Source organism: Triturus cristatus, chromosome 7 (genome assembly GCF_964204655.1).
Source record: "Triturus cristatus chromosome 7, aTriCri1.1, whole genome shotgun sequence".
In the NCBI taxonomy this organism is placed as follows: Eukaryota; Metazoa; Chordata; class Amphibia; order Caudata; family Salamandridae; genus Triturus; species Triturus cristatus.
Window position 1 is genome coordinate 1,046,455,390 of NC_140590.1, and position 24,843 is coordinate 1,046,480,232.

General features: G+C 42.3%; 1 protein-coding gene across 4 annotated transcripts in view; it reads right to left on the bottom strand.

Moving 5' to 3' along the window:
• RBM27 (RNA binding motif protein 27) overlaps nt 1-24,843 on the bottom strand; it is a 691,940-nt gene that overhangs the window by 262,663 nt on the left and 404,434 nt on the right. For all 4 annotated transcript variants that reach the window (XM_085618112.1, XM_085618111.1, XM_085618110.1 and 1 more), the window contains one exon: nt 12,541-12,694. In XM_085618112.1, the coding sequence (XP_085474238.1) occupies nt 12,541-12,694 (154 nt within the window). The remainder of the gene's footprint in view (nt 1-12,540; nt 12,695-24,843) is intronic.

The window sequence follows — 24,843 nt, forward strand, 5'->3', positions numbered from 1 at the left end:
GGTGCCTCAGTTGCAAATACTGGGATCAGCAGATGTCTACGCCGACCAAAGTCCGCAGGCGAGCTGTCCCACGAAGGATGTTGAGTGCTGGGGGGGGTCAGTGTCCGGATTGGAGACCAACAAGCCTTGGCAACTGCAACCCACGCGGTTAGATTGAAGATGCTTCGGTGTGGACCAGCAAGGTCCTGTGGACTCTCCAAGCGATGGAGAGTCAGGGCACGTCTGGAGCAACCAGGCAAGCCCTGTGAAAGTTAAAGTTGCCTTCTCAGGGACACACAGATCGACGGACCAAGGATCGCGAAGGGACCTCCAGAGGAAACAAAAGGCCAGCCCACGGAACACTCGTGGAGTGTAGGCCAGGGATCTTCGGTGGAATCACTGCTCGGGGTCGGGACTACACGTAGTCCAAACCACAGCCTCAGGGATCACCAAAAAGCATATGCTGCTCAAAATGTGCACGGTGTCCAGGGGTTCGGGTTGCACGGTCCCCACGAGGGCTTTGGGTCTCAGGTTTGCTAAGAGCACTGATCGGCCTCGGGAAGCTTGGAAACCCACCTCCTGTGTTGCAAAATCTTCGGAGTCTGTCGGGAGGTGCGTGAATGCAAAACGGTCAGATGCGTTGAGGTGCCTGCCTTGCAGGGGAGTAACTCCTTTACTCCACGGGAGATTCTTCAGTTGTCCACCAAAGCGTAGATCGTCGAAGGATACTTGGTTTCTGTAGCAGAGTTTAGTCCAAGTAATAAAATCCTGTAGCCAGGGGTTCATACTTTATACCCAAGGAAGGGGTGGGACAAACTCTGGGGACCCATCTATGGGAGGGTCAGGACAGAGGGGTGGCTACAACCATGTCCTTTGTCCAGTTTCACGCCCCTGCAACCAGTTTGAGCTGGACTATGCAGAGGGACCCCAAATGTGACCCCAGTGCAGGCATCAAACCACTCTCAGAGTGCACCCGCCCAGTCCCAATACACTAAAGCCTGTTTGGGAGGTGGTCACACGTCCCTGTGACAGGAAAACTATTATCCAGCAGTCCCCTGACGGAGTTTCGTCCAGCAGTAGGAGGGCAGACTCGTGTGTGGCTGGCAGCATCCATTTTGTGATGCGAGGGTCTGTAATGCTGGTGCCGGGTGCACCGGTGCGGTCATGTTTCTCCCTCTAGTAGGATGGAATCATACCTCCCACACCAGTTACTGGTGTGATGGTATGATTCCAAGACGTTTGACACCAAACACGACATGTTTCCATGCAGCCGGGCCTCTACAACACAGGTAACATCTCCTCCAGTAATAGGAAGCCCTTGTTGTAACATCCGTGTTAATGCATGTCTGCAGTTACGTGGTATAACGACCAAACTGAATTAGCCATTTCAACTAATGGAATTCAGAAAAGGTATACTTTAGTGAGATGTTCCTTTTAAAGGTTCAAGCTTGAACAACCTACAGACAGAAATAGAGGTTTCCCCCCTATTTTGCTGAGGAGGAGTTTTCCCTATCATTACGGACGTCTCCAGTAAGGATGGTGACCAGGGGCTTCAGGCACACATAAGAAAAATACTAAAGAGATCCATTAAATGAGTGTCTGACCTAGAACATTGGTGAGGCCATGTTGTTTGGCTCCTACTAATTCATTAAGACTGCGTTTGGGCAACGTAAGCATCTAAACCATGGGGGACTGGTTCCGCTCATACCATCAAAATATGTTGACCTTGTTCCTGGCTAGCTTCCAGTGCGCCATCTGGACCTCTGAACCTTACACGGTATCAGATGATGTCTGCAATATCAGAACATGACTACCCTGATTCCCCCAAGGATATTGTGGAAACAGATCTAACCTTTCGTTGTTATCTCAGGCATGCCTAAAGGGAAACACAAGAAATACACAAACTGGCATTTCAATCATATTGAAGCAATTGGATTCTTGTGTAAAATACAAGTGCTGCAACGATTAGTAGAATAAAACCAAGAATGGCAACCAACATTATCAAAATGGTGAAAAAGATTAATAATTCAATCATTATAGTTGTTGCATGAATTATAGGAATACATATAATCCTACTCCTACCTAATTCTGGCTAACTTAGAGAGCATAGGGTCAATGAAATGCTGCCAGATGCCTCAGAGTGGTCTAACTCCCCATTTACCTGTGTGCATGCGTCATCTAGTAGCTAGCCTGGTTTAGAACAGGCCCCTGTCCCACTCAGGAGAGTGATGAGATTCCGCTGGTCTGGAACTGAGGCACGGGGTGACCGGAACAATCAACAGAAATGTTCTTCTACCAAACAAAAGCTTGGTGCAGCTTATACAAGGAAAACTGTACCAATTGGTTCTGCGCCCAAGCTCCGGTCTGGCTGTCATTGTCGATTCTACCCACCCAGAGCTGTCCCGAACAGAAACCAACACGGGCAGTTTGTGCAGTGTACTTGGTCTCTGAACAAAGTGTACAATAGTATGATAATGTGGCTACAATTTTTTTTTATTTGTAAGCAGAACACTGAGTACACTATGACATGCAAGCCCAAAACTGAGGCCTATTTGAAAGAATCTATATCGAACACAGAATAGGTCATATAGAACTCGGACTCATAAATGTAGGAGTATGTATTGTATGCAACGTGATGCACTGAACATGACCATGTTTTGCGTTTTCTTGTATCGCAATAGGCGGAATAGCTGTATAACATGTAAAAGGCAATAAAGTTTGTTTAAAAACAAAAATGGCATGCAAGCACACAATCACATTTTTTTTAAAGCAATTGTCTAAAAAGATGTCAAATTTAAACCTGAACATGTAAAAATGGGAGTGTATGTGCACGGGCCCTATTTAACCTCCCAACACTAGCTCATTATCACTCTAGCCCTCTGCCGCAGAGCGAGTTTTGCCACGTGGCCTGTTCTTTTCTATAAGGTCTGATCAAGATAAATCTGGATAATGATCGCGTACAGCTTGATATCCAGGATCTCCAACTGACCTTCTGACTAGGAGTCCACCTCACACAAAAATCTGAGAGAATAGGAGACTGGAGGGGGGGAAACCGGGATGGGGGATGGTATGGTGGCGACGAAAGGTGGGGAAAGGTCACTGGATAGGGAAAGGTCACTGGATAGGGAACAGCAGAGAATAGCTTGGCTGCTGAGTATAGGGGGTTGTGGACTGGTGGTAACAACTAATGTACGCATTTCTGCAATGTCATGGTTATTTTCGCTGTCTTGGTTCTTAATAAAAAGTGTTTTTAAAAAAAAAAAAATCTGAGAGAAAAAGGGTTAATGGTATTCCATACCCTCTCCAGTCCAGTCAGATTGCAGCTGGCCTTTATTCATATTTGAGAAGAGACGCAAGGAGGATTTAGTTAAAAAGCTTCAGAACTGGCAATAAAAGAGGGGCGCCTGTAAGATGGGCGGTGCAAGATCAGCATCTTAGTCGACATTCAGAAGTTTCAACGGGAGACTATTACATTGCCCAGCACTAGTTTTACCCCCCTTGCAAACTGTCAATGTTAGTAACAGAGTCAGTAATATTGCCCCCTCGTATCCATTCCAAAGCACTGGGCATTTACCTAAATGATGGATGTCTCTGGGGGCAAGGCATTGCAACTGGGGGATCTCATTCTGGGATGAAGACCGTGTCAGGTAGACAATCTGCTGAACAACTCCTGATATCTAGCCAAATCTGCTCTATAAAACCTGGTTGGTCGTCTGAAGCTTTTGACTTGTTTGCCTTGTCTGGATTAGCAGTCTGTTTTATACTTCTGTAGATACGGTTGATTTGCAGAGACTATCAGGTCCTTTGGTTTGATCCCGAAAGAAGTCTGTAGGAAGGAGACCCTTACATTGAGGGAGCTCTTGGGACTGAGCTGCATCTGCGGGTTCCAACATAGGAGCTGTTATCAGGAGTCGGGCACGCAAAGACAGCTTTCCTGCAACATGAGCTCTTCAGGGAGGTTTGATTAAGGTGTGTGTGTGTGTGTGTGTGTGTGTGTGTGTGTGTGTGTGTGTGTGTGTGTGTGTGTGTGTGTCCCACACTGCCTTGAGTCTTCATGAGAAACCCCATGTTGTGTGACTTTGCAAGTTGCATTCGAGAATGTGGGCCAAAACAGAACTGAGCATAGACTTCAGGTGCCACGACAGAAGAGAGGCATGTAAGAGTTTGGTCACCAAACTAAGGTAGCGCTGAAGAAGTTCACTGAAGGCACAGTGGCATTCAGGTTCGCCTTTATTTTTTCTATTAGTTCATTAGTATATTTTACAAAAGTCTTTCAAAGGGAGCCTGAGGCACTGGGATTATCAAGAATTTAGGAGGACGTTGTAGATGTTACCTCTGCTTGACAATGAGCCTCACCATGGTGACATCTTCCCACCCTGCTCAGACTATCCACTCTTGATAAAAGCTATACAGCTACACGGTCCTGAAAGGATACTTCCACAGTATCTTCTTACAAAAATAACAAATAAGGATCCAAATTAAGTGCGTTTTACAAGATAATTTCTCTAATTAATTTTGATCTTTGCTGATTGGATTTCCCCAGAATATTGGGGTAATTTGGTACAACATGGGTTTGTTCCTTAAAGGGACACAGTAACTTATGCTAATATAGGTACAGCCATGTTCGATACTGCAGCTACTCTAGACTATCCAGGCAGGATGATTCTGTTGGATGCTGAGAAAACACGTGATTGGGTCATCTGACCCTTTTTACCTAAAACTTGACAAGCTTTGGCATCAAACCTTTAATTTGTAAGTAGAATCAAAGCTCTGAATACAGGATTATCTGCTCAAGGTGCTTGTACTTGTGTGTGTGTGTTGGGGGGGGGGGGGGATTATTTGCCTATATTTTAACCTTATGTATGGAATCTTATATAAAACATCTTGAATAGTTCCCAAATATTTTTTCCCAGATTCTCCGTGGCACTGCTCCCAAAATAGTCTCTTTTGCAGAAGAGACTGCAATTTTCACTTCAGACTCACCCAATCGCTCTTCCTGCCATCGAAATTGAGCCATTCACTTTGGCGTGGTTTTGGGGTGCCTCATCAACATTTCTAAAACATTTAACTTCTTTAAATGGAAGACCCTTAGCTTTTCACTACATCATGCCTGCAACATATCAAGGTGTCAAAGTAGCACCCGAATCAAAGAGATAATTAAACTGAATTAAGGAACATTGCTGGCCTCTTACATTAGGGATTATAGGAAAATGTAATGTTATCAAAAGAACTTGAGTGTCTAAATTATTATTAAGTTCAGATATTTCTCTTCTTATCTTTATAATCATGCTTCATCTGGCAAAGCAAGCAGCCTTGTAGGAATGCAACTCTCATGCAGCTTTCCTTACATAGCAGAGGATGGTCACTACCTAGTCTCAAGTTTTATTAATGGAATGTTTTCCATTTCTAACTCTCCCCAATGTTAAGACTGACAAATAGCTCCTGGCCTCTCCAGGAACTATATGATGATTTAACAGCTTTCTCTGCATTTTTCAACCCATTATATGTCAACAGAATTCTATTTAAGACCTTTGCCATCTATTCACATATCTGGGCAGCAATTACACAAAGCTCATTGGATACACTTCTTTGGTATAATCCATTCCTAGCCAGGTTTTCTCATGATACATTTGTCTAATAATAGTCTAACACTAAGCTACAGCATCTAGGGCAACTGTATGATGCATCAGTATTGCACTCGTTGGTTCTCTCTGTCTTCACTGTCATCAGTTGCCGCTACAAGGTCTTTTAAGTACTTACGGATGCACGAGTACTTCACCCATTCTCCACACTCTTATCTGAACTTCAAGCCATTCCCCTTAATCAATTTACTTGTCAACCAACACCATAAATGTTTTGTAGGCCAAGTAGATCACCTATTGTTGGAGGGACAGACTGATAATCTAAAACACCTACCAGATAGACACACTTGGTGAATTGGTCACGAAAAAACAAAATATGGAAGAGTATAATTTGAAACCATAAAATTATTAAGGTTTCACACCGTATGACTGACCAGCTCAAATGCATTTAGGATTTATATTGCACTCCAAAAAAGGCTCCATATATGGGGATAACTTAATGATTCGCTATTCTTTCAATGTTGTACTCCAGTCACTGACACAACCCCCTTATTTATTGATTGCACAAAGACCCAGACTTATTGGATTCAGGCCTATCAGGAGATTAACAAACTGCAAGTTATTTCTCTCTGCTGCTCCAAAAACAAGCATTGGCATAGCCAATAGGTCTCGCTTTTGGGACCTTATAAGTGTTTAGTTATCCAGCACAATATCCTTGGTGCAACAACATCAACTGTTGCATGGCTAAACACTTATAAGGTCCCAAAGGCAAGACATATTGGCTATGCCAATGCTGGTTTTTGCTGTTAGCTCTTGTGTTCGTTCCTAACTTACCCTTTGTGGGTCAAAAATGAGGGTATCGTATGTCTTACTCATAATACGGTTTAGGCAAATAGAGAGGAAAGTGGTTATGTAAGCCACTTGTTTATTCTGGAATGATAGGTATGATGTAAATTGTGGCAGTAACGATGAGGCTGTTATCTACCTCGTCGGGTATTAAATATGCTCCCAGTTTTAACAATATTAGAGCGTTTACAACACCCTAATCCAAAGGGTAGCAGAAAGTTTGAGGGAAAATAGACAAAGAGGCACTAAAGTAAAGGGAATGATAAGGATGACATCTCTTTCTCTGATTAAATGATATCGTTGCACATTGTTTATGTCAATTAGCCCTCCCAATCATGGGAATGTTCCATGCTTTTTAAATTTAAGAGATTGAAACTTGAGTGTTCGACGTTGGTCAGTTCTATACAAAACTGAGTGTCGTGCTCTCACGTCCCTCCAATAATGTACATCTCATGTGCCCCATTCGCATTCACACAGTGAGTCACGCGCCCTACTCAAGTTTCCTTGAGAGTGTCAGGGGAACCAATGACGTTCGGGTGTACGAGTGCTGTGCCCAGGAGTGCTTCCCTGATGTGTCTCTAGAACTCTGCTGGTGTATCTACCGTCTTTCTCCGGTGCCCTATGCATCTGCTAGTGCAAGACTGCTTCCCAAGCACTGCCTGCTGCTCGTGTGGAGCGTCCAGTTGTCATGGTAACACACCACCGCTGCCAGGATCCGCACTCGCATTCCCGCCTAAAGGTCAGCGAAAAGTGCAGTGGATTCCTTTTGTCTCCATCCCCTCCCGAGGATCCCAACTCACCTCTTACCTGGGTCAAGAAAACAAGTATAAAGCGAATATGCACCAAAAAAGAGCTAACCTAGGGCGCAGGGACAACGTCCAAGGTAGAGCTGCTAGGTCCCAAATAAAACAAAACAAGGCCAATTTTCCTTGAAAAGAAACCCACAACAAGCACAAATCCTACCAAAGGAAGCCCAAATAAAAAACTATGGATTATTACAATTATAACTTGGATATGTAATGAGGCAACCACACAGCATTAAATGCACGTGAAACTAAGTACATTGGCGCCCAAAACAGGTTCTTCTTTACATTAAGTGATTTTGACATTGCCTTCCTAGTTTCAGACCTATTTTAATTTAATTTTATTTATTTTTATTTTATTATCTATTTTACTTCTAATTATTTAATTCATGCACCTTCTTTTGAAATTCAAGACAGTCGGTTTCTTTAAAAGGAACACTTATCGTAATCATCATCATCATCATCATCATCGTCTTTATTCAAATTTTTAAAAAATTCATAGAAGACACAAACATATACAAAAGACACAATTATCAATAATCTGATCCTTATTAAATAGATAAAATCGTCCTTTAAATATCTAAAAGTTCCAATTAAGACAAAAAATCAAACATATCGGCAAACTAAAAATTACAGTTTAAGACAAGAATTAAACATGGCAAAAGACTAAAGATGGAAACATTTTAAAAGTGCAATTCAAAGTAATACTTCTATTCATAGAAGGGGGTTTACTGCTAACAACCCATGAGACCCTATGGTGGATGCTCCCGCGGATTCCCTGAGAGCCCTATGCCTTAAGGACCAAGCCCATCCCAGGTATTTGGCTAAGGCAATTGAGAGTACTGGAAGAGTACTTGTGCACAGAAGTCTTAGAGCAACAACAGAACTCCTTGTGGCCAAAATTTTACACAAAGGAGCAAGCCATGTCCTTCTAGGGCTGGCGTATACGGGGCAGACAAACAGAAAATGGGCAATTGTTTCCTCATGGAGGCCACAAACGGGACAGATCCCTACACTTACTCCAGCCCACCCATTAGTTAGAACCCTGAGTGGAAGTGAGCCTGCTCTAATTGGAAGTAAAGTTTCCGATCTCTGGGTTGGGTGATCAAATCCCAGTAAGGTTCAAGAACTGGGGAAACCTTCGCCTCCAAAAAACGGCTGGTCATTGTAGGTGAGGCAGAATCATTCCAGACCCGGTGATTTACCCGTTCCCAATATTGCATTTTCAGGGATCTCTTTGAAGGGAACCCGGTGGCCACCGGATCACTCCATAGCCCCTCCATGCCCAGGTCTATCATAGTTTCCCGGAGGTTCCTTAACCACCCAATCTTATGAAACGCGTCGGCCTGTATTACATCCATAAGGCCCATAGCATATGAGTGAAGCTCTGGAGTGGTCCAGAGTCTCCTCCAGTAAAGGACCGGGCGGAGTTTGGCTATGTCCTTAATTGCCTTCCTACCTAAGTCGTACCGTAATGGGACCAAGGGCGTGCTCTGCGGGAGGCCGACTATGTTACGGTAGAATTTATTTTCAACGACTGTTAGAGATGACAATGCGTCGAAACCCCATAACTCGGCCCCATACAACACTGAGCTTAGAGCCTTTGCCTCATATACTTGGAGCAATGGTTTGATAGGCCTAGTGTAAGATTTTTTGTGTATCGTAATAAGAACTGCCCCCTTAGGAGTTGATTGCAGCGTACTACTTTTGCTTTGGTGACTGTCTTCCTGTATGCTCTGCCAATGAGCTGCCATGTTCATTCCAAGTATACTTATATTCATGGGTTGGGTGCGCAGCACCCTTTTGCTGCTATCACTTTCAACAACGGCAGTTGTGAGTGGGGCTTTTGAGGAAATACCTTATAGTTTAAGGGTTAAACAACCTCCAGAGAAAACTGCAGCAAGATACGATGAACCTTATTTGCGATAACAAGCACAAGAACCTAAGTTTCGCTTTACTATACGTAACATAACTCAAAAATACAAGCACTTTCAATCACGTGATAAAACGCAGGCGGTGTTGCCCGTCCTGCAGATCTGTGCCCTCAATCTCACAAAGTTGAGTTCACTCAGTTTGGTTTCTGCAATGTAGAGTTTAAATGCTAAGTCGACCCTTACTGTTAGATTAATTCAAATCGTTACAGTGTGCAAAAGTCTACTTCTAGTGCAAAATAGTGCTGTCATTTAAAAAGATTAAAACAGTAGACAATGTGCGAGTGCAAAAGGAACAATAACTAGATTTGTATGCTAAGTATGCTAATATCAGAACAAGTGTGCGTTTAAAAAAAAAAAAGGCAATAAAAGCGTGCAGGCTGCAGCCGTAGGGACGACAGAGGGTGAGAGGGAGGTAGAGAGGTGCGCGTGCGTGCTTGCGAGCACCAGGCCATCTGTTTTGCATTATCGCACACGCGTCTGGGCATGATAATTCAAAACAGATGGTGCCTGTGCGGGTAACCGCAAGCAATAGGCCACAAGCACAAGCGTGTGGTGAGCCTTTTGAAGCCCTCTTACTATAAGTCTCGCCAGAGCAGCGCATGCGCGCTGCACTAGGCTCGACCTAAAAAGGATATTGCTCAGCTCTTCATCAACAATTTACTCCAAAAATATGGGTATAATCTTTGTTGCAGGTGTGTTGGCAAGATCAGATTGGCTAGATAAAAACTCTCCTCTCATGCTGCAATGTAAATCTCTCTGGCTTAGAGATGTCCACTTAACAGAATGTTGAAGGTCAGCACTTAATCTGGGATCTGAATATATTTTGGATAAAAACTTGTATACCCTGAGAAGACTGTTCATGTACTCTCACGAATTTATCCTTTTTGTAATGTTAAAGACTTAAGTAATCTCTATATGTATTTCTAATGTTTACGGATTTTGCTGCCAATAATTACTATTCACACAACAGCAATTTTTCTATAAATTGTAACATCTTTTTGGGTGCAAAAAAAGTAAATGTGTGTAGTGCCTCAAGCTGCAACAGGGCGTAGGGCACCCCATAGTTTTGTGACGAAGATTCAAATAGCTTTGTATCCTGAGTGTTCTGCTTGAAACTTGTTTGTATGGTGAGAATAGTTTTGCTTCATTTCATGGTTTGAGTTGGTAATTAATGGAAGCTTCTGAGTGGTACAGCATAGGCCGAGTTTCAGTAGTCTTGTCTGGGCAGTACCAAAGCCCTGGTAAGTTTAATGTGGTATTTATTTTACTTGCAGAAGAGGTAGTTTTGTTCTGCCACACTGTCAAATAATCATGTAGTTACTATTTCTGTTGGTTTAAGAAAAGCATTTTTGGCATTCAGCCACTTATTCTATTGACTGTAAATCTTACTACGTTTATTGTAGTTTTTTGTACTGCAGGCCCACAATATGGTCAGCCTGCCATATTGAAAGGCTTAAATGTGTCTATTGTAATTGTTACATACAATAGTCTCCGCTTATCCCCAAGAGTTTTGTCTTTGACAATTTCACTGCACATCCATCAGTCAACGTGAGTAGGTTTATGTTAATAGTTTCATAGTGTGTTCAGCCAGCTTTCAGGCATTAACCGGAAAGGACTATTAAAGAACTTTAATTACCATAGAGGAAAGGGTTCTGCTGCATCATGCAAGCTTTTGTTTGCACTGAGTAGAACAAACAACTGAACTGATAAGTAGGAGGTTTAGAGCAAGATCTGAACTGGATGCAAGACAGAGCACTTTATAGATCTGAATACATTCGCTTGAAATCAAAACCAAGGGCAGACCACTATAAACAGTGCACTGTTAGAACACTAGAAATTTTATCCATACAACTGGCATATATTTATATAATTGCACTGCACTGTCTCTGAACTAGTAACTTTGATTTTATTATGCAAATATTTACAAGAGGTTTGTAAATGCAAACCATATTTCTGAACTTTGATGAGTGCAAGTGAGTCCATTACGCCCACAGTATAAACACAACCCTGTAGTAGCTGTAGGGAGGACATTATGCAGTAACTTGCATACAAGGTAACATAACAAAGATGTATGCAGACAAAATGAGTTGCCTTTTTAACTGCATAATAACTTGGAGCAGCACTGAGGTAAGATCTTACATAATACAGGGATCATTTGTATCCAGCTGGGAGTGATAAAAATCATGATACATAGAATTGGGAGTTAGACTGGGTATTATTTACTACTTCATGAGGGAACGAAAGGTCTGTGCAAATCCATACAACAATATTTTTTTCAGCTTGGAATGCCAGTTTCGCCAGACTACACCAATTGCATATAGTCGGTAGTAATTCTCCAGTTATGGGGATTTCAGTCTTCCGACTATTGACCAAGGTAACGCTGCTTCACTTAGAAGCAGGTGCATTTGAGGCACTTTTTAAATCTTTTTTGAAGTTGCTACCAACTCAAATCTTAAAATGCATGCCCTCTGCATACATTTGGAAGAATATTCAGTATTGAGAGATGGTCTGAATCAGATACGAGATCTATACGGGTGGGTATGAAGGGTTTCTTCAAGTTCTGGTTTACCCTCGAGCAATCCAGATTAAACCACCTAATGGGTTTATTATCAGGCCTCATCCTAGTAGATCTTCGAGTACCCGCAATGACTGAATATTTTGGTGAAAGCTTCTATAGTTTGGCAGGGTAAGGGATTTTGTTTAGTACAGGTGGAAAATACATTAGGGTAGTCCTTTAACACACTTTCAAGTAAAACGGATCCGTTTACATTTGTACACCTGAGGCAAATGCCATTTGTACCATGGGTTTCAATATCTTCCGCCATCTGTGGACCTTAAATATTAAATGCATTCATGTCATGTTGGTTTATTCTTTATTTGCTTAACATTGTAAGGTCATTATCTCGAATCCAAATACAGAGGAGATGCTAGAGCTCTGGAATTCTTTACTGGATTCTCTTCAGATCATTTTTAACAGCACCTGGTTTTGTGGACGTTGGTACAGGGGAAGAGGTGGGAGATAAAGTAATTGTTTGCAGGACAACGTTAAAGATTTATCCTGTCCAATGATTCAATTTATGTACAGGGATGGAATGTGTTACAGATGAAAATACATCTGCTTTGTGCATGAACTGTTGGGCCACGTAAACACTAGTTTTGGTGGTAATCGCCATTTTGCAATACTTTACTAATTAAGATTTTAGAAGACACTAAAATTAAAAATTACACAGCTACATTAATAGAAAATTCAATGTAGAAAATTAAAAAAATACAATACACAAATCATTAGCCTCTGTAAAGGCACCAGTCTGCATAACCAGCTGCAAAACATATAGAGGGAATATTAAACAATGTTTTATGACTTGCATTATACGATTAAGGCAACTTGTGCTTTACCTGTATATTAACAATAGTCCCAAATTTACTGAAGTGCTCATTCAACTTGGTAATGTTGTTCAACTCTGGAGGCACCTTTCGGACTTCAAGTTTGGTGTTATAAAACTGGATCCTTTTGTTAAACATGGGTTTGCTTACGTTGTTAGATCCTTGCCTGCAAAATACATAACATGAAAGTAGGTTGAAAATATTCAAGCATTATTTCAAGGACAAGAATCGATCATCAGAAAAAAATATTACACAAGGACAATGTAACTTAGGATTAACAGTTGTTCGCTACTGAGTAAACTGAATGATCAGACATCTGGAAAATCCTCAAATCATACTACTAAAAATGATAAGAAAGGAGTTACTTTTTTGAAAGTCCAGTTCTACTGCATTATTTTTTTTCATAGATTCACATACTTGAATCATTCGATGTCGTCAAACTGGGAATCCATGACACTTGGAGCATAGTAATACATGATGTTAAACGTCCATAAGCTCAAAAACTCATTGAAAACAACCAGACTTTCAGTCAATTAGGGTAAGCACTCTACTACTCCCTCAACCTCAGAGGCAGCCACAGCTCACAGCAGCACAAGGGTGAAGGATAGTAAGAATATTTTGTGAACCTCTGACCGAGAAGTGATGGTTGAATGTGAACTACGACAGATATCAACACTGGAGAACTGGAGATAAAGGTAAGTAACCAATCTCTTCTCCAACAACTTATATTTCATAGATTCACCAACTTGAATCAAAACAGCCAACAGTATTCTAAATGACTGAACATGATGCAGATTGAGAACCAGCAGATAATGTCCGGTTCAACAGGAGGTGACATCTGCTAAGGCACCCAAAAAGAGCTGATCAGTCGTTCTAATGTTCTTCTCCATGTAGAGAAACCTGCAGACAACCAGCGAGTTCAATCATCTTAATGCTGATGTTGAGGTGTTTGGAAAAAAAGAAACGTAGAATAACTTTTCAATTTATGTTAAAGTTTGAAGGAACCTTGGGCATGAATTCTGGCTTAGGGCATATGTTTACCTTTTTCTTCGTTAAGAACAAGAATGACTGACTGTGGGCCACGTTATATGGCTGGAGCTTCTCATAAGAGTGATTACTAAAGAGACTCAACAATAATCAAAGGTACTGTTCTTATTTGTGCTGGACTGTCTGCCCCATACATTGCTCTTTTCTGCACTCTGAAAGCCCCGTTGTTTGAAATATCCCCCTTATTTAATTGAAAATGAACAAAGTCAAGGGTACTCTGGGTAACAGGGTGGTGGGTACCTTGGATGCTTTTTTATCCAGGGCCAAATCAGTATTGACTCAAGAGATCCTGGATACTGAACGTAGACTTTCCTTAGAACCCCTCAGTTCTACGAATAGGTTATCAGCCACACCGGAATTCCTCTCACTACCAGAACTAGGTGCTACTGAGGGCTCCTCGATTAACATATCGCGGTCTCAGACCATTGAGGAGACGGATATTCCTGTGGTTGAGGAAGTAGCGATCGTGGATAAAGGGATGATTACCAGGGGAAAACAGGGCAAAAATAAAACAATCAAGGCTCCAAACCCCAGAGAAAAGGGAAAAAGGGAACATAAGCCACTGGGTGCACATGGAAACGAGGGTGGGATAACAGTTAACGCCCAAACCCCTGATATTACTGACATTGTTAATATTACCGGGGCGAGACAGGTAACTAAGAAAGTCATCGAGGGTAGCCAGGTACACGAGGGCAATTCAGAAATTCTAGAAATGTTACTGAAAAAGCTTCTGGATCCGATCTTTAAAAAGCTTACAAGTATAGAGGATAGACTAGCAATTATAGAAAGGAACAGTGGGGGGAAACCTGACAGCAGACCAGTCACGCAGGACGCTCGACCACTACACAGTGTCTTAACCTGTACTTACTACTCAATAAATATACTGTGGTAAATCCTGGTTCGATTCATCTCGCCTTCATGGACCTCTCATCAGCTTTTGATTGTGTCAACAAATCGAAGCTTTGGTTGGCCATGGAGGCGAGAGGGGTTGATGTGGGGTTGACCAATTTTCTACGGGATTTGCATTCTTCAACACGAGCAAACGTTAGGTACGGTAAAGATTTAAAGGTTACAACTGACTTTTCCATCAGGAAAGGCGTAAGGCAAGGATGTATTATGGCCCCATTTTTATTTAATTTCTATATTAATGATCTTGAGAGGACCCTGGAAGAGACTGGTGCAGATTTTCCGCGTGCAGCGGGAAGGGGTATTCCTGTCCTGCTGTACGCGGATGATGCTGTACTTTTATCTAGAACTGAAATTGGGCTCCAGACCCTGTTAAATTCTTTCCATGGGTTTATGTCCAAGCTAGACTTGAAGATAAACAGTACAAAGTCATATACCATGAGCTTGGGCAAACGACCAAGGAAGACTTTTATTTTTAAAACAGGGGGAGATCTAATTCCCAACACTAAGGTGTTCTCTTATTTGGGAGTCCTATTAGATGATAAATTAAAGTGGGATGCCGTTATACATAAAAAAAGGGGGGAGATGGCGCGGGCAAATGCAGCAATCTTCAACTTCGCTTCCAAAATAGGGAAGAAACCAACAGGGGCTATGCTCCAGGTATATAGAGCAAAGAAATTGCCATAGCTACCTATGGTAGCGAGCTGTGGGGACGTGCTGAGATAAACCCTATACAGGTCGAGGAAAATAAGTTCCTAAAAAGACTCCTATGTGTCCCATTAAGTACTCCTAACCTGGTGGTCCATGAAGAACTGGGAGTACCTTACATAGCCGACCAGATAGCAATGAGCCCCATGACTTTTTGGCTACAATGCTGGCTCAACCAAGACATACCCTTGACCCAGGAAATACTTTGGGATGGTCTGGCTTTGGAGAACAAGGCACGGATCCCGTGGTTTTCTTATATCAAAAAGGGATTCGAATCAATAGGAAGGGGCTCCTTGTTCTCTAAGCCTGAAGAGATCCACAAAAAGGATATTCAACTGGTTAAATTCCTCTTTTTGAATTATAGGACACAGGAAAGGGAAGGGATTGAGCTTACTAAACCCAGTGTCCGAACACATATTGCCTTAATAACCACCCATACTGCTGAACCTTACCGAATGTCTACTCTTACAACCCATGAAAATTTTTTATTTACCAGGTTTAGATGCAATACATTTCATCTTCTACTGGCCAGACCCAAAACGGGTCATTTGGGACAGATGTTACCGGTATGTGGGTGTGATGAACAGTCTCCACAAAATTTAATACATTTTATGTTTTTCTGCAACTTTTACTCTGTCCCAAGGAAAACCTACCGGATACCAATCTTAATGAAAATGAAGCTTACCCAGGTTAAACCTGCTCTAATGTTTTTACAATTATTGCATATGGACTGTATATATTTTATTGTCTGTTTTTTAAAATCTACAATGAAATCAAGAGCGGATATGGATTGTTAAACTGTCAATGGAACTTTACTTCTTTTTAATTGGTTTGTGATTTTTAATCTTGTATGTATGTGACTTTTTATGAATTTATATACTAAATTCGAAATAAAGTATCTTTTGACTTTGACTTTTGACTCTGACTGTAAAAGTTTGCAGTTCTCCTACCATTCTTGCGGATGTTAGAGCTGGAATGGTCAAGGTTTTCCAAGAGAGGTGTTTGAAGTCTACCCTATGAATACGTTTGAAGGGCAGCAGCAGCAGTTAACCAAGTTTGAATGTTACCTGAAGCCATTAAACCAGGGGGAAGGCTCTGAAGAGCCACTTTATGAATTGCTTAATGATTTTATAGCAAGACGGAAGCTAATATTATGCAATATTCGTTTATTGCCACCATACACTGCAGCATATTCAAAGCTTCTATAACAATAGACCTTAGAACACCCAAAACATTCAAAAAAACATTTTAAAAAACCCCAGCAACTAGTCCACTTCCTTCTTTTATTGCTGCTGCTCACAGACATAAGTACTCTTTATATTATTTGACTATTCTATGGTGAAAGATTTTATTTATAAGCTCTTTGGAGTGCTTGTGCTTTGTATAATATAATTTGAGGATAATTTGTATGGTATGGTGTGTTTATATTAAAATTAAAATGTTTTAAATTTGAAAGGGTAAAGAGTATTTTAATATCAAAAGCTTGGTTTGTTAATTTAAAATAAGTAGGTTTTATTTTTGACGCTCGAGTTGTGTGCTATCTTTAGATGAGAGGTAAAGTTAATAAAAAGATTGGTGGTTTCGTCTTCGCGAGCCATAGCCGTTTAAGGTAACAGTATGGCTCGCGAAGACGTTGCCATGGAAATGCTCACCGTGTTTGGCTTTCTCCTTGAGGCGTGCAGTCGCGTGTGAGGCTTCGTGGGTGAGTAGGAGTCAAGGCTTGTGATGTTCTGGCGCGTGATTATTCGTGTGTGCGCACGCACGGCCGTTTTAACTGTTTAGGTTGCCGTAGCGTGTTCACATAGGTTGCTATGGAGATGCTTGACATTTTTAGTTTGCGTGCTCGTGACGAGGCATGCTTGAGCGTCTGAGGCTTCCATAGCGGACGCTTGACATAGAACATTCGTGTCTGCTGAATTTATCGAGAGATCAGTTTCTTTAGCGCAGAGCTTTATCTTGGTCAGTCTTTGAAGCTGATGTTTAGAAGTATTTTTAAAGTTGATAATTTAGATTGTGAGTGATGTTTTAGCAACTTATTGTTGTTCATATCTGAATTTGGGTTTAGTAATATTATATTGGTTTGTCTAAGTATGGAGCTTAATAGAGTTGAGAAGAAAGGAAAATTGTGTTTTGGTGGTAATTTTGGCAAAAGATGGAGCAAGGAGAGGGCTCTGCAGAGTTTACACTTGAGGAAAAGTTAAATAGAGCTACTGAAAAAATTACTAGTGAGGTTTCTTTCAGGATGGAAAAAAAGTTCTAACTTCTTGCAAAAAAATCTAATGTTCCAGTGGAGGAACAGTTTTGGTCTGCTACTGAGGCTGGGGTAGCAAAAAAATAATATCGGTCAAAAAAAAGCTTCACGTAAAAGGAAGCATGTTTCAAATGATGTTGGAACAGTGAAAAGAATTAAGTCTACGAAGGTATAACATGTTTGCTGTTGAGACAGCCATATTAATGATGCTGAGGACATCCAGGAAGGGCGAAACAAAGGCCCGGGAAGTTGTTGAACAAAGAAAATAATAGGAAGAAAGCACAAGGTGGTGCTTTGTGATGGGTCCTCTGGTAGTAATGAGGTGGAACTCAGATGTTCCTCCGATTTTGAAACTGAGGAAGAGGACTATACAGATGAAGATTTGATAATTGAGGTTAAAATGAAAAAAAGAGGATGGATCAATTTTTCGATACTTTTGGTAATTCTATGTTTGACCCTCTCCTGATCAAACATCCTTTGTTGCCTGAATGGTCTCCATCAGAACATGTGGCCAAGTATATTGAGTACTGGATGAGGAGAGAAATTCCCAAAGAGGTGAGAGTCAGATTAAGATCTGAATGTCCAAGACCCTCTCTGATAATAAGGTGGTGGTGACACCAGATTTAGACGCAAAAATTATTGCTTTCATTTCTAAAGGATGACGTCACCCTAGGAAGGGTATGGATAAAGGCTTGAGGTCTTGTCAAGACAGGCTCTTGGACGTTGTGGGTCCATTATCAAAGGTTTTTGAATTGGCAAAGGAGGCTGATGTAAATATGGAAAATGTTGATTTGGAGGAATTGGGTAAAATGGATTCAGAGGGCTATTTGCCTTCTTGGTAATGCCAATACAGCCCTATCTATTGAGAGAAGGAAAAGTATTTTTTATTAAAAATCGACCCAAAGTTGGCAGAATTGGCAGGGAAGGAAGAGGGGCCTTTGGCTAAGGGCCTTTTATTTGGAGATACCTTTATTCAGGATCTTTCAAGGTATGTAGGACCATTTAGTTCCCTGCAGAAGTCACAAAAGGACATTAAAAGAGTTTATCAAGAACGTGTTTTTGGACAGGCCGGGCGGACAAGGAGGCGGTTCCCCGGCCGTGGTCAGGAAATCAATAGAGGCTCCTTTACTACAGGATTCATAGGATTTCAGAGTCAACTATCCTGTCGTGGAGGAGGATTTTTCCGCAGAAAAATAGGTTTTGAGGAAGAAATTTTCGAGAGGAAAGGAGCGGCAGAGGTGCAGGCCGTAAGTCAAGGCCTTTCTATTATCCCGTTAAAATTGGGAGGCAGACTTGCCCAATTTCAGGAAAATTGGTTGGTGATTACAAGGGATCCTTGGGTGTTGGAAACTCTCCAGGGTTTTCGAATAGAGTTTGTCGGTATGCCAGTGCAAACAAGGTGGCCCAGAAGGTTGGCTTTTCAGATGGATCAAGAAAAGTGGATAGATTTAGAGATACAAGAGTTGATCGCAAAAGGAGCAGTTGTAAGAGAGTTGGAGATGACGAGTGGTTGTGAGAGCAACATATTTCTGGTCGAGTAAAAAGGCAAAGGTATGCGTCCTGTCATACATTTAAGAGAACTGAACGATTGGGTGGTGTATCATCACTTCAAAATGGAAGGGATGCATTTATTAAAGGATGTTTTTTACAAAAGGGAGATTGGATGACTCGTCTGAATTTGAAAGATGCGTATCTTACAATACCGATTTGGATGGGGCATCAGAAGTTCTTGAGGTTCAAGTGGAAAAGGGGTTTGTGGAAGTTTGTGTGTCTGCCTTTTGGACTGCCCTCGGCACCTTGGTGCTTCACTAAGGTTCTTCGCCCAGTGGTAGCTTACTTGAGACAGAGGGGCGTACGTCTGATAATTTAACTAGACGATATATTAATTATGGATAAGGACAGATCTGTTTTGAAACGTCAAACAGATCTGGCAGTGAATCTATTAGAATTTTTGGGTTTTGTTGTGAACAAAACAAAGTCTCAATTTGTGCCAAGTCAGCAAACACAGTTCTTGGGTTTTGTGATACACTGAGGGAGGTTTTCTGAGGTTACCAAAGGATAAGGAAGGAGTTAAAGAATATTCTACAGTTGGATTGTGTCTCATTGAGAATGTTAGCCCGTATTGTTGCACTACTTTCTACTACTATTCAGGCAATTTTTCCAGGTCCTTACATTATCGGGCCTTACAAAGGTTGGAGGCGCGTCACTTAAGGGATGGTTTGAAGTACTCAGAGAAAGTTTGTCTTTCTTTGGAAGCGAGGCAGGAATTGATTTGGTGGTGAAAGAAAATATGGAGGCATGAAAAGGGAGTGCAATTTTTGGAGAAAATGCAGATCTTGTTATAGAATCGGATGCAAGCTTGGAAGGATGGGGTGCAAGTTGTGGTGGTTGAAAACTGGTGGTCGATGGACAGAGCAGGACAAGAACTTGCATATAAATTGTTTGGAATTATTGGCAGGTTCTTTTGCTATAAGATGTTTTGCAGAGAGAAGTGTGAAATGTTCAGTGATTTTAAGGATGGACAATGTATCAGCTGTTCGTTATGTCAACAGGATGGGTGGACCTCGCTCAGAGGGTTTGGCAGATGTTGCAAATGTTCTTTGGGAATATTGTTTGGAGAGAGGCCTCGCTGTTCAGGCAGAACATATTTCAGGTTTGACGAATTCAGTCGCAGATTGCCACTCAAAGGAATTTCAGGGATTCAAGCGATTGGATGTTGGACAGAGATGTGTTCAGGAACAGCATAGTTAAGTGGAGTGCATGTTTACGAAGTTAGAGAGCACTTACTCATGCCTAGTTTTGCAACATCCTTTAAAACATTTTGGCACAGAGAGTAAACACTGTCAATTTGGTTCAAAGTGATAAATAATAGGCATTGTGGTGTTCTAAGTCTACCTCTACGAGTAATGTCAAGTGCACTTTTTTGAATCAACATAGGTATCTCACAAGGAGTCTGAGTAATTGTGAGCGATTCACCTGAAGGCTTTTGTAACACTTGGCGTCTTGCATTTACGGTTGGGTGGAGGCAAGAATAATCAAACCTTCCAGTAAATTAATGCAAATAACATAACATGTATGTATTTGAAAAAGAAGAAAAGACCAGGGGCAGTACAATACCCTAAGGCTTGAACTATTTTTTTTTTTTTAAAACCTAATTTTATTGGTTTTCAAAAGTTGCACATTTCATACAGTGGCGTGAAATTGCATAATAACTATCATATGACTTGTAATATGAAATAACATCATGTCCGCTTTCCGCAGCTGTTCCCTACTCCTGCAATTGCTTACCATAGTGCTCATCTCAACAAATATATAACCCACAACAATAGCGTTCCCTCCCCCCTCCCCTTCTTCCTGGGTCCATACACATCTCCCGCTGTCATTTTCGGCATGTACATAATTTCTTTGCACACCATACACTTTGCAAATTTCTTATTGCTTTGTACGTGTCTGCCCGTATCCCGGCCTCATACCTTACCCTGCGTGTTGTTATTATTGGAAGTAAAGTCTACGTCCATGGCTCGACTCGCTTCCAGCATGGCATTCCACTCCATCGCAATAGGAGTCCTCCGTAACCCTCTCGCTTCCTCCCGTCTCAGCGCTGCAATCTCTGCTCCCACCCCCATCTCACCACTTCAGTATGCCATGCATAAATTGTGGGCGGCGTTTTTGATTTCCATCTCATGGTGATCGCTCGCACTGCCAATAGAAGTGCTAAGTTCACAAACCTATTCTGTACTTTATATTTGGAAGCTCCCTTCCTTAATCCCAGTATACAGCTCTCGATTGTAGCAGGTATCTCCCTGTGTGTAATCTCCGCCGTATGGCGTCTGATCGAGTCCCAATACCCTCCAATTCTTTGGCAGGACCATATCGTATGTATAAGGTCTGCTCCCTCTAATCGACATCTGGGGCAATGATTTTGTGTAGTTGGGTACATCTTGTCTAATCTGTGCGGTGTAAGATATGCCCTATGTAAGATCATGGTTTGGCTGTACTTGAACCTCGCATTCCTTGATACCTTCTTCGGGTGTTCCATTACCCTCTCCCATTCCTTGTCCTCTAAGGCTCTGCCTAGGTCACCCTCCCATGCTGTGCGCAGCGGCGTCAGGTCTATTTGTGTATGGGAGCGCATCCCTACATATAGCCATTTGATGAGGTGCCGAACCCTCCCCATATAGTACAGTGTTTTAACCAGATCATTCGTGGATGGCTCTTGTCTTTGTGGGGCCCAATGTGTACGGACGTATTGTAATAGTGCTGCGTGTAAGTGATATAGGTGGTCCGGAGCTCCGGTTTCTCGCACGAAATTATCGTGGTCCATTAATACCCCGTCTCCGAAAAGGTCTGCCACCGTGCTGACCGCCACATCCAACCAAGGATCCAGCCTGCGCGACGCCAAGCATCCATCTTGTAAAGGTATACCAAGCAGAGGTATGTTCCCGGCGTACGCAGGGGATGCTCCAGTCTACTGCAGAGCTGCCCTCCAACAGCGCAACGCCGTGCGCAAAAGGGGGGGGGGGGGGAGGAGATCCCGCGGGATCCTACTGTGCGGTAGCAAGAGGGTGTGTAGAGCCCTTCTTTCAACATCCTGTTCAGTCATCCCTATTTCTTGTAGGTTACGCCCCGCTGTCCAGCCACTGCAATTGACAGGCATAGAAATAAGCTCCGAGATCAGGCACTCCCAAGCCGCCTCCAGAGGTGCTGCGTTGTAACTTCTTAAGGCTAATTCTCCGCCTACCCGTCCCCCAAATAAGGTCAATTAGTAGTGTATTCATCAATTTAAAAGTGGTGCCCGGGAGCATAAGTGGTATGTTTGTAAAATAATAAAGCAGCCTCGGGAGGACCACCATTTCTGCTATTGCCGCCCTGCCTGCAACTGACAGTGGCAGGGCAGTCCAAAAGGTAATGCTAGATCGTAAGGCTCTAAGGGCTCTGTTTAGGTTGCCCTCTATCATGTCTGTTTGGGACCGATAAACTTAGGCTTGAACTGTTACTGTTACATTTCACTAGATCTTTGGTGGTCTCATGCTATTTAGCTGTTTCAGCAAGTACAAGGTGAAGAAAAAAAATCACACCTGCATGGTTCCAAAAGACTTCAGAGATAATCTCGTACTGGGGTAGTGCCCTCTTCCATATGACATAGTTCTGCCAATTGCTACAATACGACTGTCCTAACTGGTTGATTAAACCTGCTTCAAAATTAAAGATTTATTTTTTGGCAGACTAACATGAGTGGAAAAGGTATAGTTTCTTGCCTGTAACTCCAGTTCTCTCGTAGGGGTATTTCCATGATAGTCATAAACCTTGAATAGTCCCGCGCATCTGCGGGGACCCCGGAGCATTTTGCCAATATAAGTTTTTAAGTGCTGAAGTTCGCCTTTCTTCGGAAAGGTCTTGAAAAGTCACTTAAGTCATAATGCAGCCTAGGGGTAGGGTACAGTGGTCAGAGTTCTTTATCTTGGAATGACAAAAGAAGAGACTGAAATTACATATGCTCTCAGTACATGAATCTTTTGTAATGGCACAGAAAAAAGAACCTTCACAAACCCTTTTGCTTTGAGAAAACAGAGATGAAGAAGTGCAGGGCAATGTTGCCCATAGGCTGCCATTATTAGGGAAGAAAAATTAAGATGCTCCTTTAAGAGCAGAGCAACCACCAATATCCCATCATGTACAACCAGAGGCAGTTACCTCAGTTCTTTTTGAAGGCTATGCTAAACCAATAATAACGGAGCATGAAAATATCTGTCTACTCCACCGGGGAGGAGGGAGGGCTGCTTATGACTATCATGGAAATACCCATACGGGAGAACTGGAGTTACAGGAAAGAAACTATACCTTCGTTCGTAGGGAATTTCCATGTATAGTCATAAGCGTTAAAAGTAATAGCAACCTCCTCCCCCCCCCACCCCCTCCCCCAGGCGGGTGTAGTAGACAGAAAACATCAGGAATGTACACCGCTAGGTAAAGAGGTTTCCAGAGGGATGCCGGTGCTACTTGAGCATTTGTCCTAGCATCTGTGTCCAGGCAGTAGTGTCTAGTGAGCATATGGATTGATCTCCAAGTAACTGCCTTGCAAATATCCGCTAAGGGAATATTCCTCATTAAGGAAGCAGTAGCTGCCTTGCTCTGGTAGAGTGAGCTTTGGGCCTACCAGAAAGATTTGTTGGCTAGCTAATAGCAGCAGAGAATGCAAAAGACAATCAGCCCTCACTGTTTCACCTTGCATTTGGTCTGATCACCACCTTATTAATTTCACGCTCACCACTATCATTAATCCTAAAATTGCCTTAAAAGGCGGTGGTATATCGAGGAAATGGAGCTCCATTGATAAACACGCCTTTCTCGACGCCCTAGCCAGGTCCAGCCCTCCCTTCAACTCAGATGTTGATGTCATGAATACTGCTATCTCCGACTGGTTACTTAAGGCCTGCGATTATCATGCCCCTCTCACAAAATGTACTCGTTCCCGCCACTCTGACGCCCATAAGTGGTTTTCCACGGAGCTTAAAAAACAGAAGCTTGAGATAAGGCAAAAAGAAAGAAAATGGAGATTACACTACACTTTGGAGGATAAACTTCAGTTCTCCTCAGCTCGCAACGACTACAAAAAGACCATACGTGAAGCCAAAGCCGCACACTTTTCCGCTAGAATTCTTAACGCTCAAAATAAATCTAAAGAGATCTTCTCCATTATCAACGATCTATGTAATTCAGTCAGAAGTCACCCTGATCAGCCATCCACTCAGGAGTTTTGTAGTTCTTTGAACTCATTCTTCTTGGACAAGATATCCACGATAAAGGCCAGTATCCCCGCCATATGTTGCACAGACCACACTGATCTGGTCACGACTAATCCCGTTACCTTGGATCATTTTCCAGCTTTATGCCCCCAGCTCTTTTCAGAACTACTGGTTCGAGTCAAATCTGGGTCACCTAACGACTGTTGTCCCCCTCATATTCTAAAAGAGGTCCTGTCCGTCCTCCCCCCATGTTGTACTCCCTCTCTTAAATGAATCCCTCTCCCAAGGTAAGGTTCCCTCTGCTTTCAAGAATGCGATAGTGGTCCCACTATTAAAAAAAACCGGGGCTGACCCTCTGAATCACTCCAACTATCGCCCCATCTCTTTGCTTCCCTTCTTAGCAAAAATTCTTGAGGCCCACGTCACCAAGTACCTCTCGAATTTCATCGAACAATCCGACTACTTGGAACCCAATCAAGCCGGGTTCCGTCATGCACACTCCACTGAAACGGTCATCCTCGCCATACTAGACACCCTGCGAGCAAATGCGGATAAAGCTAATCACCAGGCCCTCATCCTCCTAGATCTGTCGGCCGCGTTCGACACGGTGAATCATCATATCTTATTATGCCGTGTCGAACAAGCAGGTATACAAGG